This window comes from Nannobrachium achirus (genome assembly GCF_963921795.1).
Source record: "Nannobrachium achirus genome assembly, chromosome: 17".
NCBI lineage: Eukaryota > Metazoa > Chordata > Actinopteri > Myctophiformes > Myctophidae > Nannobrachium > Nannobrachium achirus.
Genome location: NC_137824.1, coordinates 9,323,871 through 9,340,734, shown reverse-complemented (window position 1 = coordinate 9,340,734; position 16,864 = coordinate 9,323,871). Strand labels below are relative to the sequence as shown.

The 16,864-nt window shown below is 44.8% G+C and overlaps 1 protein-coding gene across 1 annotated transcript; it reads right to left on the bottom strand.

Moving 5' to 3' along the window:
• Window positions 1-412: 412 nt before the first annotated feature.
• On the bottom strand, window positions 413-15,881 carry LOC308301735 (putative G-protein coupled receptor 174). Its single transcript, XM_080745825.1, has 6 exons — window positions 15,824-15,881; window positions 7,991-8,208; window positions 4,735-4,904; window positions 3,676-3,970; window positions 2,157-2,267; window positions 413-1,045 (listed from the first exon to the last, which is right to left on the bottom strand). The coding sequence occupies exons 2-6, from the start codon at window positions 8,192-8,194 to the stop codon at window positions 677-679; spliced, it is 1,149 nt and encodes a 382-aa protein (XP_080601951.1). The 5' UTR covers window positions 8,195-8,208; window positions 15,824-15,881; the 3' UTR covers window positions 413-676.
• Between the last annotated feature and the right edge of the window lie 983 nt (window positions 15,882-16,864).

Genomic DNA, 16,864 nt, shown 5'->3' with positions numbered 1-16,864 from the left:
TTGAACGCAGCATCTTATGTTAAAAGAATTGCCCTCCCTGTGTAGAAATCCATGCCGTTACGCCACATCTCCAGTATCTTGATTATGGTTAGTTCAGTGTGGTATCAAGCGCTGAAAATAGCCGACCTCCAACGCGACGCGTTGTGAGCTTGGAGGTCTGCTATTTTCTATATTTTCCCCAAAAGGCCCTTTTAGAAATGTCAGCCCCTGCCTCTCTAAAGCTGGGTTCAAACCTGGATGGTTCGAGCGGCGCGATTACATACAAAGTGAATGCAAAGACGAGACGACACGCGACCGAGCGCGGCGCGAACCATCCGACAGTGTCTTCGCCCCACTTGGAAAAATCCAACTGAAGCGACCTTCGCTTCAACCCCACTCCACCCATCGCGTCCTGACAGCCAATCAGCGTTGATGTTGTCCTGAGACACGGACATGTTTTTGGTGTTTGGAGTTGGGACTCCCTTTTTTCCAGGTGTTTCGCCTTGATACCAACGGGACATGATTTCTTTACCAACGCAGACCTGCGCGACCAAAGTGAAGCGATAAGCGACTAGAATAGAAGAAATAGCTTCAGTTTTGGACGCAGCTTAGCATTCTCTGCACGTGCCTGGTGAGGACCAATTACAGTATAAGGAGATAAGGTTGCAAAGGCGCGAAGAGCTCCTCAAACATCATGTCAGGAAGCGTCGGTGGGTTTCAGCGGTTGGCTGGCGCTCCGCGGCTGAAAACAACACTCCGGGGGGTCCATCATGTCATCATCAGGGCGCTCTCTGTCCTCCGCCTCCGCCTCCGTAACTCGGGACGACTGTCTGGTGAACACGGACAGGTTCTCCTCCGCGGCGGCATCGGAGAAAGTCCTGCCGCCGTCGGAGAAGGCGTTGAGGTTGTCGGGGAGCTCGGGGCGGCTCAGGCGCCTCCAGAACTCGTGCGTGGTGAAGTAGTACATGAGGGGGTCCAGGGTGGAGTTGAGGCTGGCCAGGCACAGCGTGAAGGGGTGGAGGCGAAGCACCGCGGCCCGCAGCGCGCAGTTGCTCAGAGCGTCCACCTTCATAATAATAACAACAATAATAATTACGTTATTTTTTCAAAACTTGCGTTACAAAATGCTGAACAGCAGTAAAACATTTTTTTTGTTTAAAGTCTATGGAATTATCATTAAAGGACAACTTTGGTTTTTAACAACAAGGGTTCATATTTTAGATCATTAGTCATTAGAGAAAAGAAAAGATGAGTGTTAAAATGTTTTCATTTAGCTGCTTTCTATTGTTTCAGCGATTTTAGTATTTTGATTTCAGTGGGTTGGGGCATGCGTACAAGTGGCTAAATATGTCTTTTTAGACACAATAAGCCGGCAATTTCTTTGTTACTTTTACACCAGCCCCCATAAGTCACATCTGCCCATGAAAGAGTGTGGTGCAGTGCGGTGCAAATCAAACTCGTTAAAATCACTAAAACGATAGAAAGCAGTAAATAAAAGCCTTTTAACACTCATCTTTTCTTTTCTCTAATGACTCTAAAATATGAACCCTTGTTGTAAAAAAAAACAAAGTTGTCCTTTAATCAGTTCTGACAAGCAGTGAAACACATTTATTTGGTCTCAGTGCAAATATCAACAGATAAACAATACAGACATGCACAACATTTGGGGGGTCCCCAAATTATTTTGGGGGGTCTGCAGATGATCAACTTAATGTGCAACGTTGTTTTCTCACTCAACAGTAAACAAACCAACATACGGTTTAAGAGTATAGAGCGTATCTGCACATTTCTAAAGTGACAATTTAAGGACTTTAAAATTACAAATTAAACATTGGCCAAATTGTCAAATATTAGAGGCAAAACATTTGAAAATAGCTGATCTTCATGCTCATGCGTTGTGAGCATGTAGATCGGCTATTCTCTCAATAGAACCGTGTTATACAAAATGTAATGCCTCAACTCTTAGTGCTCGTCAGGGTTGGGGGGGGAGGGGGACCCCAGTTCAAATATGATTAGTTTGGGGGTCGCGGCGTGAAAAGGTTTGAGAACCACTGATCTAGGGGAAGGCTTTCCTGAACAGATGTGTTTTTAGAAGAGTTTTAAAAAATAGGCCCTGGAATTAGCTTTTCTGCTTGCCACAAGCAGGGTGTTCCATAGCCTACAGGAGATGCTGGTACCTTGACCATGAAGTCCAGAGGCATGGTGACGTGGTAGGGAACGAAACACACCAGGAACACCACGGCACAGCTCAGCACCATCCTCAGCGCCCGGCGCTTCTCCCCCTGATCCTGTTGGGCACAGTTAGTACATTTCATCATTATAACTCATAATGTGCCCTACATAGCAATGTCAGTCATGAATGGTAAATGGTGCATTTATTTAGCGCCTTATCCAAGGCGCTTTACATAGATTGTGCATTACATTCACCCATTCACTCAAACATTCATGATGCACCGATGGCAGAGGAAACCATGCAAGGCACCAACCTGCTCACTGGGAGCAACTAGGAGTTCAGAGTCTTGACACTTCAACACTAAAGCCCTTTGCACACAGGCGCGTTTATCCGCACGGATAAAACGGACAATTAGTTTTTTTTTAAAGAAAACAATGTTTCTCTATGCATGCACACCGGGTCCGAATTTAGTTGGGTCAAAAGGGGCAGTTCCGTGACCGTGGAGAGCGAAGGTCCGTTTCTCAATGGATTTGTCATCTAGGAGGGTTATTAAACAAATTTGGCCGGGGTGTATTTTTTAAAATGGTTGGGAAAATGTTTGACAGCTAGGGTAATTTTCAGTCTCATTCACCTACACTATAAAGGAAAAAATGCCTACCCAAAAATCTGCTTTAAGTGGGATGTGAAGGGTCAAACTAGGGGTTTTTAATTATTCTGAATCCATTGCAAGCATTTGTTTTGCATGAAAAACATTCCGTGGGCTAAAAACGGACCCTAAAAGACTGTGAAAATTGATGACTCATCACTAAACCATAGTGTTGTTGGCCGTTTTTTAGCCCAAGGAATGTTTTTCATGCAAAACAAATGCTTGCAATGGATTCAGAATAACTAAAACCCCTAGTTTGACCCCTCACATCCCACTTAAAGCAGTTTTTTTGGGAGTCATTCAATTACTATACACTCCACTATAAAGGAAAAAATGCCTACCAAAAAATCTGCTTTAAGTGGGATGTGAGGGGTCAAACTAGGGGTTTTTAATTATTCTGAATCCATTTTCCCAACCATTTTGAAAAATACACCCCGGCCAAATTTGTTTAATAACCCTCCTAGATGACAAATCCATTGAGAAACGGACCTTCGCTCTCCACGGTCACGGAACTGCCCCTTTTGACCCAACTAATTAGCCATGCGACGAGTGGCTGCGGCCATGTGTTTTTTTTGCTCGATCGAACCCAGTTCGATTCGTGTGTCTTCTCGCATGCGGTAAAAAACTCATCACTCCTTTTATGACTCCTTTTGGGATCCGCAGCGCCGATTCCGCACAGCCTTGCACACCAAATCCAATGCGTTTTATTCATGCAGCAAACGAAAAAACGCAACTGTCCTGTGTGCAAAGGGCTTTACTTTGGGGGAGCCCAGGTTCCATCTGGGACCCTTCTGGTTCCCAGGCGGCCACTCTACCTCCTGAGTCCCTGCTGCCCCAGAACAAAAGCTGTGAACAAGGCTACTACACGGCACAGTACCTGCATGGCTCCCGGCCGGTGCTCCCGCAGGCTGGCGGCGGTCAGACAGCTACAGGCCACCACCAGCACCAGAGGAAGCAGGAAGCCCAGCAGCTCAGCGCTGACCAGTAGGGTCCAGGCGACCGCGGGGGTGACCTCGGCCATGGGCAGCTCTGAGAAGCACTCCCCCAGGGAGGAGGAGGGGTCGGAGGGCTTGTTCCTCCGGAGCAGAGGGAAGGGCAGGCAGCCCAGACCCACCAGCAGCCAGCCCACCGCACAGATGACCACGTCTCCTTTCCTCCTGGACGACTTGTACCTGCCGTGGAATATCACTATATTAAAGGACAACTTTGTTTTTTTACAACAAGGGTTCATATTTTAGATTGTAATTAGAGAAAAGAAAAAGTGAGTGTTAAAATGTTTTCATTTGCTTTGTTCTAATGTTTTATTGCGTTTACTGTGCTAAAATGTGGGGCATGCGTACGCATGGGGGCATGCGTAAGTGGCTAGATATGTCTTTTTAGGCACAATAAGCCAGCAGTTTCTTTATTGCTATTTACAGTAACACTTCTAGCCCCCATAAGTCACATCCAACCATGAAAGGTTGCGTTGTATCTTTGGAATGGGCTTATTCTGTATAAAATTACATATTTAGCCACTTGTACGCATGCCCCCAACCACTGAAATAAGAATATCTAAAACAATAGAAAGAAGTAAATGAAATAATTTTAACACTCATCTTTTATATTCTTTAATTACAATCTAAAATATGAACCCTTATTGTAAAAAAACTAAAGTCGTCCTTTAATACTTGCGCAAGTACTGTCATTTTTGAAGACCGTAGCCCTGAAACGTCTGGGCTTCTGGGAATGAATGAATGAATGAATGTATTATTTTTGCCCTCAACATAGGAGAAGAAGTTGCATCATTTTCACCAGACTCTTACTACTTGGAAATACTAGATCAATTGCATGTACGTATTATTATTAGTGGTAAAAGTTGTACAGAAATGTTTGGATTTCTACGTTCCAATGACGAACGTAAAAACGATCGTTAATTGCCATTATTTGTTTGACTGACCTGAGTGGTCTCATGATGAGCTCGCAGCGCCTCACGCTCACACACACCAGGAAGTAGATGGAGGCGTACATGTTGACGTACTTCAGGTAGAAGCACAGCATGCACAGAGGATGGCCGAATGGCCAGCTGTGGTTCAGGTAGTAGTAGATCCTTAGAGGAAGGGACAGCACCTGAGGATGACAAGGAGACATGTTAACTTAATGGAACTGATCCTCAAGGGAAGAGAAGGAGACATGTTAACTTAATGGAACTGATCCTCAAGGGAAGAGAAGGAGACATGTTAAAGGACAACTTTGTTTTTACAACAAGGGTTCATATTTTAGATTGTAATTAGAGAAAAGAAAAGATGAGTGTTATAAGGTTTTCATTTACTGCTTTCTATCATTTTAGCCATTTTAATGATTAATATTTCAGTGGGTGGGGGCATGCGTACAAGTGGCTAAATATGTCTTTTTAGACACCAGCTGGGGCCCGATTCATCAATCTGGTCATAAATATAGTGTAAATAAAGTGACTAAATCTGGCTTATATTTCTGTCTTACCTTCGAAATCCTTTCAAATATTGCTGAAATATTGCTGAATCTGAAAACATTGCTGAATCTGACCCTAACTTGGGAATTTTCCTAAATGCCGGTAAGATATAAAATATGGGTGTCATTTGGCTGTAAAGTGCTTGATGAATCGGGCCCAATATGCCAGTTCCCAAGATGCACCGCAATCTCTCGTGGACAGGTGTGACTTATGGGGGCTGGTGGTGCTACTGTAAATAGTAATAAAGAAATCGGCGTCTTATTGTGTCTAAATAATGTAGCCACTTGTACGCATGCCCCCACCCACTGAAATCTAAACCGCTAAAACGATAGTAGACAGTAAATGAAAACATTTGAACACTCATCTTTTCTTTACTCTGAATACAATCTGAAATATGAACCCTTGTTGTAAACTCTATGGAACTGATCCTCAAGAGGAAGAGAAGGAAACATGTTAACTCTACTGAACTGATCCACCGTGGTGCCCTAGGTCAGGGGTTTTCAAAGTGGGTGACGGGGCACCCTGGGGTGCCATGATGGCAGTCCAGGGGTGCCGCGAGATAATTCGATAATATTTGGAATTGACTTTATAATGATAATTTAGTATGAATTTAAACTTGACCTGTCCTAGGTACAGTGTAGCCTGGGATCCCTTCACTTTTCTGGGTTTGATCCGGTCGGGAGCGGAAACCACTCTACGTCATGTTGTAGTGCTAGACGGACTACACTTTGGCCGGAAAGATCTAACCAGATTCAGTTTTAACCCAAAATAATTCCACTGCACTCAAGGACATACTTTTAGGGCCTACATAATACACCTCTTTATGCGGCATAGTTTTGCTTTTGGAAAGTTCATTTGGTATAGGCCTATGCATCTTTTAGTTGTAGCTCGTATCGACTGGCTAGACTACACCAGGCTACTGGAGCATTTTAATAGGGATTGGGGAAACAAACAGGGGGAACCAAAAAAAAAGCGACGCCGCTTCTTCTGCTTGTGGTTTCCGCCTAGACAGGATCAAACTGCCCGTTTTAACCGATCACCAGGCTTTCCCCAGAGAAGGCCTGGTGACGCGAGGTTAGGTACAGCGTGTGCTGTGCGTGTGCATGTGACAACTGCCACTGACAAGACCAAGTCTTTGCCACGGACTCATTTGTCCGTGTACGGACATATTGATGACCCCTGGCTCAGAGATAAGGATCATCATCATCATCATCATCATCATCATCATCATCATCATCAGGCACGTGCACACATAGACATCAAAGGAGGCTTGAGCCCTTGCCATTTTATCCGTCTGTAAAAAGTGCCCTCTCCAGACCATGAATGCAGTTTTTACAATGGCGAAAGAAACGCAAATGCCCTCTTTCCATGCCACACCTGAAGGCATCATTCAAAATAATTGCCTGGCTTGTCCAAACTCTCCTGAACTTGAATGCAGCATCTTATGTTGAAAGAATTGCCCTCTCTGTGTAGAAATCCATGCTGTTACGCCACATCTCCAGTATTCACTTGATTATGCTTAGTTCAGTGTGGTATCACGCACCAAAAATAGCCGACCTCCATGCTCACAACGCGTCGCAGCGCGACGCATTGTGAGCTTGGAGGTCTGCTATTTTTGATATTTCCACCTACAAAAGGCCCCTTTTAGAAATGTGAGCCCCTGCCTCTCTGACATTCACTGCACGTTCCTGATTATCATCATCATCATCATCATCATCATCATCATCATTAGCCCTGAATATACATAACGGTCATATACATAACCGTCATGTTTCCCCCTCAACCTCGCGGCCAGTGAGGTTTTCATAGCGCGACGGTTTGTGGCTACAAACGTCAGATTTCAAAAATAAAGTGCGAGAGTCATGTCATCGCATCATCTCCGTTCACTACAGTGAGCGACGGGAGATGACGCGACTGTCCACTAGGGGGGGAAATACAAGGGAAAACAGGATAAAAATGCTTTTTGTTAACCCTTTCCAAGCCACGGGGAGCCACTTAATATTAAAACCGGAATATACCGGACATCTGAGCAAGGATGTCTCAGCCGCGCCGTCTTTTACCGTACTATGTCATTAAAAACGAAATAAATGTTTTTTATCCGAAAATCGGCGATCGTCTAACCTTCCCTAGTCACCGCTCGTCCATCGATAGCGCATGGCTCCTCTGACATGAAGCAGAAGTGACGTCAGGTCCTTTCCCTGTAATAGCTTCCCTGCTCCCGTCCGTTTTCTGTTTAGACATTAGTGCTAGCACAGCTGGAGTGCTGGGGGCTAAGCTAGCGAAACTGTTCATATCTACTGTAGAGTCACGCTTGGATTATTTGAGCCGACATTTACGTGAATGGATTGCGCACGCGAAACGCACGTGGAGGAGATGCATCGGCCGAAACCGCCACTCTAAGCCAATGCAGAGGGAGGAATTTGGCTGGTGACTGTGGTGAGAATACAACGGGGATCGCGTGATGTTTATGGGGGATGAAGACCACGTGATATAGCGCTGATGGTCTTGTAAAATGAATGCAGTTCAGATCATAATATAATAATAGAAATTTCACGGCTAATCTACCAACAAGCCATTCTATTTCGGCTGGCAAAGTGTTTTTAAACAATCTGGAAGCGGCATGTAACCTCACTGGTCGCGAGGTTGAGGGGGAAACATGACGTCATGTATATGACCGTCAGACATGTATTCAGGGCTACATCATCATCATCATCATCATCATCACCTGCATGAGGTCGGCCACAGCCAGGTTCATCATGAAGATCACAGCCTTCTTGGTCTCCTTCACGTAGATCCTGAACACCCACAGCGCCAGCACGTTACCCAGCAGCCCCGGGGCCATGATCACGCTGTACACCACCGCGTACACCTGGTGCTGGTAGCTCTGCAGGTCCTCGTCACCGCCGCAGCTCTGATTGGCTGCCGTCATCTTACAGCCCCGCCCTGCCGGGAAGGGACAAGGAAAAATGTTAGATTAGATCCCAAAGAATCCAGCAAAGTGGGGGAAAGGAAAAAGAGTCATCACAGACTGTTCCTCTGTGTGTGTGTGTGTGTGTGTGTGTGTGTGTGTGTGTGTGTGTGTGTGTGTGTGTGCGTGTGCGTGTGCGTGTGCGTGTGCGTGTGTGTGTGTGTGTGTGGGTGTGTATACCTAGTAGTGTTTATCTCAGCCAGCCAGAGGAACACATGTTTTGCATTTTGTTTTGCTTCTATAATTTATACACAGTTTCTATCTACGGTACGTGTCCTAGTATGGATGGAGAAGTGAAAACATGCAGTCTATCACACACACACATCGGTTATTGTTCAGTGTATCTCACCATCTCTTTCACTTTCACTCTCTGTCTCACTCACACACACACACCGATGCACGCACGCACGCACACAGGTTTACATTACTATAATTGTGAGGACATTTACTCACTGGGGCGGCTGGTCTCTTAAGCTTTAAGTCATTAAGAACTGGAACGCAAATCTGTGACATAAAATCTTTGATCCTTAAAGTGATATTTTTGACATAAAGCTGTGTGAAATACTTGCCATTAAAATAGCGGTTACAAATGTATGAATTCATTACCAGAGTCCCGTGGTCAGAGTTCTGGTCAGTTTTAGATGAATTTTAAGTAGTTCCAATGGGGTGGGGGCCATTTGGCGTGGCCCAATCATTGAAAATAGATTAATCCACAAAACTAGCGTCATTTGTATTGTTGGCCTATTTCTACCATATAGAGCAAGGTTTTGTTCTGATCAGCTGACTGCAAAGCACATTGTTTTGGGGAAATACGTTGCAGCGGCGTAGTGATACTGGACACAAAAAATAGTACCATGTGACAGAGGGGTCAAACTTGAACGAAAGTTGGTCTATTTGGTAGAAATAGGTCAACAATACAAATGATGCTAGTTTTGTGGATTCATCTATTTTTCTTGATTGGGCCATGAGCCCCTACCAAATTACCGGAACTACTTTATATTCATCTAAAACAGAACTCTGACCACGGGACTCTGGTAATGAATTAATACATTTGTAACCACTATTTTAATGGCAAGTATTTCATACAGCTTTATGTCAAAAATAGCTGAACTATCACTTTAAAGTGTTGAACATATTGAACATTTTTCTCAGTTGTTCGTCAGCTACCTTTCTTCACTGACGGAAACTACATAAAAACTAAGCAATGACGACCCAAACGTATTGACAATGTATTGACAAGTTTGTCAACAAATACAAAACTAGACGAAAATGAGGGACTAATAGTGGAGAAGAGATCCAGTAGAACTAAAAGACAAGTCACTTTATACTTTGTAGGCTACTCAGTTCATGGAAATTGTACTCGGTTCAGTGGAAACAGGAGTGAAACCAGCTCAGAGCAGACGACCACAGCATCGGGTCCGCCCTCCTCGGTGCTAAGCAACAGCAACAGGAAGAGGAAGTGCCCGTGGTAAACATGTGGCACGCCACGCGCTCAACACACACGCACTGCATGGTCGCTACAAGCACCAGTCCAGGAGTTAAAGGGGATACATCATGCGCATTTATACATACTGTAGATATATTGTATATAAATGTGCCGTATAGGCCCATAATAGGCCTACGCCTTTACACAGGTTTAAGCCTAAACAACCACTCAGATATTGAATTTTAATGTTGTGTTTGTATGTCATTCCAAGCCTTTTCAGCTGCAATACCAAAAAGCCCTCTGTTGGCAAAGGGGCGCTATTGAGTAGAGTTCTCAACGGGCCTGAAAATCAAGGCCCGGCCCTAACTGGGCCGGCCCGAGGCCAAATCCGGCCTAGCCTCGCGTAGCCAGGCTTACTCATCTGCGAAGAGAAAAGCCTGGTTTCGACCATAGGCTGAAACGGCATACTTCCGCCGGGAGAATTTCACCGGAAGACTGCAATGCATGACGTAACTTCCGTTAACCGTGGCACTTCCAGTGTCTGCAGACTCATGCCATTTAGGCTACATCGCCTATTGTGGCCAGGATGAGTCCGGCCTGGCCTGATTTAATTACCATACATTTTAGGCCCCTTTGCGTCGCGGTCCCACGATGGGGGTCGAGGCAGCGCGCGACGTGAAGTGCGTTTAAAAAAAAGAGTCTCACAGCAGCTCGTGGTAGCGGCAGAGATGAAAGAAAGAACAGTGCAACTGCAACATGTGCTTCTTGATCGTGTCACACCCGGTCGCACTCTGATCGACTGATCCCGCCCATAGCTGCCACTGATTGGTTCAAACCGGGCGCTGTTTGGTGTAGCACCAATCTCTGAGCGGTTCCATATGAAGGCTGGAACTCAATACGCCACCATCTGGTCAGGTTAAGGGATGAAGACCTTATAATCTATTTAGACGCCACACGTTGGCTTGTTATTTGTTTTTGTGCGACACTATTGTGCGACAAAGTATAATTGTAAAACTAAGTTGTAAGTCACTCTGGATTATGATTCTAAATGCCTAAATTGTAAATTGTAAATAAAACATGCTTTTAAAGTGGTAAATTATAAAAATGTAAAAAAAAAAAAAAAAACGTATTATTCGATTCCATTGCTTGTTCCCACACTGCAGTTCCCTCCTGTCGACCCTGTTAGCTCAGCTGCATCAACTTTGTTTAGTTTAGATTTGTTTAGTTTGGTGTTGTTGAGCTAGCTGCCGCCCCCACACCCAGCAGTCACTGAACTGTGTTTGGATGTGGGTCAACACTTTATCCTTCCTGTGGGTCAGTGGTATAAATCAGTGCTTCTCAACCTTTTCAGGCCAATTTGGGGACTCCCTGGGGGTCCCGACCCACAGGTTGAGAACCACTGGTGAAAAGCAACAAAGTACATTTACTTAAAGGAGTAGTTCACCCCCAAAATGACTTTTTTTTTCTATTGCTTAGTCACGCCATGGAGAGTAGAGTTAAATAATATTTTTTGTTTTTTGTCACATTCCTAAGACAAAATTTTGATTTGACGAATGGGGGTAAATTTATTGTTATCACATTTTTGTCTTAGGAATGCGACAAAAAAATATGTATATTATTGAACTCTACTCTCCATGGCATGACTAATCAATAGAAAAAAATCACACCCAATGTGTGAAGTGAGCGGTGGTCGTGCTTGCATAACATCTTCAGACTAGGATTTGAGTCTAGGATGTACAGGCTATGCTACACACACACGTTTTGCTATGGCAAAACGCTGAGGAAAAAGGCTACAGACATACGACATATGACATCACTAGACAAACATGATGCTACGCACACACATTTTGCTATGACAAAACGCTGAGGAAAAAGGCTACAGACACACGCACAGCCACTCTATGGAGTGGTTTACGTGCTACACACACGTGTAGCACGAAATGATGGTCGTTTGAAAAAGCGTGATTTCCCTACACAGTACAATATGGAGGTACTTGCATTGTACCCGAATACCTGGGTCCCAGGGAAGACTGGTGGTGCCCAAAGCACCACCAGTCTTATTGGGCCTCTTAATAACTTTCCACTTACTGTATACTAATGGAGGGAATTTCAACAGTTACACACCCGTATAGGTCCATTTGGTCCCATTTGTGTTCACTCTCAAAGTTGCACACCCATAACGGGCCATTTGGAACCCCCTCAAGGAACCATGGGGGTCCCTGGACCGCACTTTGAGACCCTCTGGTGTAGCAGAGTGTTTCCAGTGAGCCAACATGCACAATATCAGCACCCTGTCTGAGCAGAATGGAAAAGAGCCTTAATAAGTAGGCCTACGAGTGTTAAAGCAGTGTTTCTCAACCTTTTTTCTGCATGAGCACACTTTTCATGTCCCAAGAATCCATGGGCACACCAACATAATACGGGGGTGTAAATATCGTCACTGTCGGGAAGAAACCTTGTATCTCCAAGTTTCAAATTTGTACGTTTCTTTGCAAAGTAAAGCCCTACTTCATCATACAAGGCTGTCGCACAACAGTAGTGAAAACAGCCGACAAGCACACGTCTACAAGGCGTTACGTCTACAAGCACACGTAACGCCTTGCGGTGCGAGGCGTTGTGTGCTTGTAGATTAAATCATTTTTAAAATGATAAATACAATACTGGCTTTCAAGCAGTTTACAGTTTACAGTTTAGGCATTTAGCAGACGCTTTTAATCCAAAGCGACTTACAATAAGCAGATAATACATCACTATAATAAACAAGATAACATGTCAGAACATCAACAAGGGGCAACAGTTTCAAGGGGCACACTTGACCCTTCTCAGGGGCACACCAAAGGTCCCCAAGGCACAGTGGTTGAGAAACACTGTGTTAAAGGACAACTCCAGACTAAATAACGTACTAATTTTCCTACTCACAGTATATTGATCCCAAATGTCTATTAGGCAGAAATGCCCCTGTTGTCCAGTTTCCCCAAGCGAACCCAGCAGCCCTCATAGCATAGAGTGGAGTCCATAAGCCTATCGCATTTACATGTTTATTTTTGTATCAATTTGTTATTAGTTGTCATTACCAACACATCCATGCCATATTTGTCCCACACAAGCCGCCACACTCTGCTAAACAGATGTTATGCTGTTATGTGTTTTGCCAAGTCCCGGAAAAGTACAGTCACTTTGATTGGCAGTTTTTGCAGAACGCTCATGATTTATGAGACTGTGGCGGTTTGTGTGGGACAACCAAGGCATGGATGTGTTTGTAATGACAACTAGTAACACATTCGTGAAAAGGAAAATCACTTTTGACCACAGCAAATAGCGTAAAAGCCATAGGCTTATAGGCTCCACTCTATGCTATGAGAGCTGCTGGGTTCTGTTGGGGACACTGGACAACAGGGGCATTTCTGCCTAATAGACCCCATGGGCAGTCTTTTTGGAGCAATATAAGTATGAAAATGAGCGTAGAGTAGATGTTATTTAGTGTGGAGTCGTCCTTTAAGACCTGTGAGGGAAGTATAAAGAAGAGGCAAGGAGAGTGAGCAGATGAGATAACCGTCTGGCCATTTCCTGGAGGCATGTCTACAGACCAGCTGCTCTGATGCAACATGCCATGTCAACATACTGTACATTTTGATGACACGCCATCACGAATTCAGACATAATTTAATTGTCAGGACATTGATGTAATGATCATTAGCAATAATCCACCCATCTCCCCGACTACTACTAAACTGATATTTATTTGGCCACGGACCCCCATCGCAAAATATCTAGTTCCAGGGACCCCCCCCCCCCAGAAGCAAAGTTTGAGTTACAAACGTTCACTTTAAAAATACATATATTCAAAGATTTGCACACATTTTCACAACTTTTTTCAAAAATAGCAGATCTACAAGCTCGCAGCGCGGCACTCGGTGCCGCGCTGCGAGCTTGTATATCTGCTATTTTTCAATAGCTAAAGCATTCAATAATTCTAGGCCTAAATGGGTAAATGAATGTAGAATTATGCACAGGGTTTGCTGTAAATTAGGTGACTTCATTTAATTGACCACGTTTAAAATATTTAAAATAAAAATCCTCTCTCTCACACTTCTGCCAGCGTGCCAGTGATCACCCTCCCCGTGCCAATGTTGGCACCCGTGCCTAAGGTTGCCTACCCCTCCTATAGCCTCTTTCAGACCCGACTCTGAGTGATCACATGCAAGGCTGGATCTAGGCATAGGCAGGGGGGGCAATGCCCCCTTAAATGCCCTGTCTGCCCCACCAAACATGATGGCATGCAAAAATCTAAAGTTTCAAAAATATGAAACAATTTGAAATGTTATGCTAACTAGGTAGATGGATAGATACACTGATAAGATATTAGAGAGAGAGAGATAGATAGGTGTAAATTAAAAACTGTTGTTTGTATTGCGTGTTATAAGTGTGCCAAAAATCTTTGTTTTCTATGCATTTCGGGTGTTTTAGGGGCTTCGCGGCATGGGCTGGAGGTGACCCCCCTATAATTTCTTCCTGCCCCACCTAGTGCTAAAGAGTAGATCCGGCCCTGATCACACGCATCCCATTCATTTGGGTATAATGCGTGACAGTATGTCTGGTACGATACGGCAAAGTTCTCGCTGATGCTGCGTATCCGACGGACGGATCTAATTTGAAAATCGACAGATCTAATTGATAAAGTTGATGTTATTATCCGTCTGTGAGCTCCGTGCAGCCAATGAAAGCAGCGCTGTTGTGTGTGTGTGAGTGTGTGTAGGTGTGTCTGTGGTAAATGACATAGAAGTGATCCAAACAGCATGACTGTCAAACAACAACAACAGCACTGCCCAGGACACAGCTGTGTGCCGGAGCTGTGCTGGACGGGAGGCAGAGTGTGTTCTACATGGGCAACTGGTGGCCCGAGAGCCACATGCGGCCCCCACCTTCACTTAATGCGGCCCACAGGTTGATATATTATTGATTTCAGCTGTTACAATTCCAAACATGACCTGCTTTAATTCCGTCTGTCTATATTAGTAGCTTAATGACTATACGGTAGTGGTATTTAAATGTATTTTCTTATGTCCAATGTATTGGTATTTAAGTTCATAAATTTAACACGAGTATATTATAACTAAATGCGTTTTGAAATTAAATCAAAATGTTACATTTCAGGATTCCAATTAAAAGATAACAAAAAGAAATCAGGATTCCAATTCAAAAGAAGCCAAAATAGCCGATCTACAAGCTCAAAACGCATCGCAGCGCGATGTGTTTTGAGCTTGCAGATCTGCTATTTTTGCTTCTTTTATATGAGATACTATAGAATGACAAAGTAGGACATAAGCAATATGCAATGTGGCCCTCTGGAGTGAAGGTGGGAATACAGTGGCCCTCGCCATCATCAAAGTTGCCCAACCCTGGTCTAGACTCTGAACTCCGTGGACACGCAGTCTACGTGCATAGAACGCAATTCTGTCTGCCTCCAGTCCACGACGGCTGTTGTTGTCGGACAGTCACTCTGTTGGATCACTTCCCTGTCATTTCCCACAGACAGACACACCTACACGCAGAGCCGTGCTGCTTTCATTGGCTTCACGCACGGACAAGATTTGAATAAAGTCGGTTGAGATGGACTTTATTCAAATTAGATCTGTCCTTGTCAGTCCGTCAGATACGGGACATCAGCGTGAGTATGCTCCCGTTGGAAATGAATGTGATGCGTGCGATCACACACACATCACGGACTTGGTGTGGAAGTGCCTTAAACCAGTGTTTCTCAACCACTGTGCCTGGGGACCTTTGGTGTGCCCCTGAGAAGGGTCAAGTGTGCCCCTTGAAACTGCTTGAGAGCCAGTATTGTATTTACCATTTTAAAAATGATTTAAAACAGCCGATCTACAAGCACACAATGCCTCGCGGTGCAAGGCGTTGTGTGCTTGTAGATCTGCTGTTTTCACTACTGTTGTGCGACAGCCTTGTATGATGAAGCAGGGCTTTACTTTGCGAAGAAACGTACACATTTCAAACTTGGAGATAGCCTACAATGTTTCTTCCCGAGAGTGACGACATTTACACCCCTGTATTATGTTGGTGTGTCCATGGATTCTTGGGACATGAAAAGTGTGCCCAGGCTGAAAAAAGGTTGAGAAACACTGCCTTAAACTGCCTCATGAGCTCCTCACCTCGTCCCCCGAAACCTCCCGTACGTCATCCTGTGCCAGCTGTCTGTCTGTGTCTCTGTCTGTCTGTGTGTGTGTCTGTACGTCTGTCTGTGTGTCTGTACGTCTGTCTGTGTGGCTGCTGCAGTCAGACGCAGTGTCATGGAGCATGTCTTCCTCCTCCAGCAGTAGACGTCACCTCCATGGGCTCTGAGGCGAGAAACACACACACACACACACACACACACACACACACACACACAACACCGTCCAGTTACACACACACACATGCACGCGAAACACGTACGTATACAATAGGCCTACCTCAAACACGCGGAGAGAGATAGAGGTGTCTCTGCACACATACAGTGTGTGCGCACGAGGAACACACACATACATGTCAGGAAGACTCTCTCTCTCTCTCTCTCTCTCTCTCTCTCTCTCTCTCTCTCTCTCTCTCTCTCTCTCTCTCTCTCTCTCTCTCTCTCACTCTCCACATAACAGACATTCCACACAGTGTAGAAACAGTCCCATGAGGCTGTGATGACTGCACAGCAGAAGCATTCTCTCATCTCTCGCTCTGTACTCAGAGACTGAACAATAGTTTACACTTTAGATGTTTGACAGTAACAGTAAATCCATCTTACCTCTGACCAGGTGTAACTCCTCCTGACACACTTCAATGACTGTCACGTCTAACACAAGAGGGGACACACACACACACACACACAACTACACACGCGCACGCACACACGACCACACACACACACTCACACGTGCGCGCACACACGACCACATACACACGCACACAAATGCGACAGGCTCGGACCTCCCCAAGCAATGAGATAACATTTACTTTTTACGTCCTTCTGTTTCCGCTCTCTCTGCCTCCTCTCTATCTCTCTCTCTGTCTCTCTCTCTAGTAGTTTTAGCAGAGATAGAGCTTCCTGTGTGTGTGTGTGTGTGTGTGTGTGTGTGTGTGTGTGTGTGTGTGTGTGTGTGTGTGTGTGTGTGTGTGTGTGTGTGTGTGTGTGTGTGTGTGTGTGTGTGTGTGTGTGTGTGTGT

What these genes read in the sequence shown, in the direction of transcription:
- LOC308301735 (XM_080745825.1), bottom strand. Translation starts at nt 8,194, where the DNA reads ATGACGGCAGCCAATCAGAGCTGCGGCGGTGACGAGGACCTGCAGAGC. An exon ending in CTGTGGCCGACCTCATGCAG is followed by an intron (nt 4,905 to 7,990) that starts GTGATGATGATG and finishes TGTCATCCTCAG; the next exon opens with GTGCTGTCCCTTCCTCTAAG. An exon ending in CTCATCATGAGACCACTCAG is followed by an intron (nt 3,971 to 4,734) that starts GTCAGTCAAACA and finishes ATTCCACGGCAG; the next exon opens with GTACAAGTCGTCCAGGAGGA.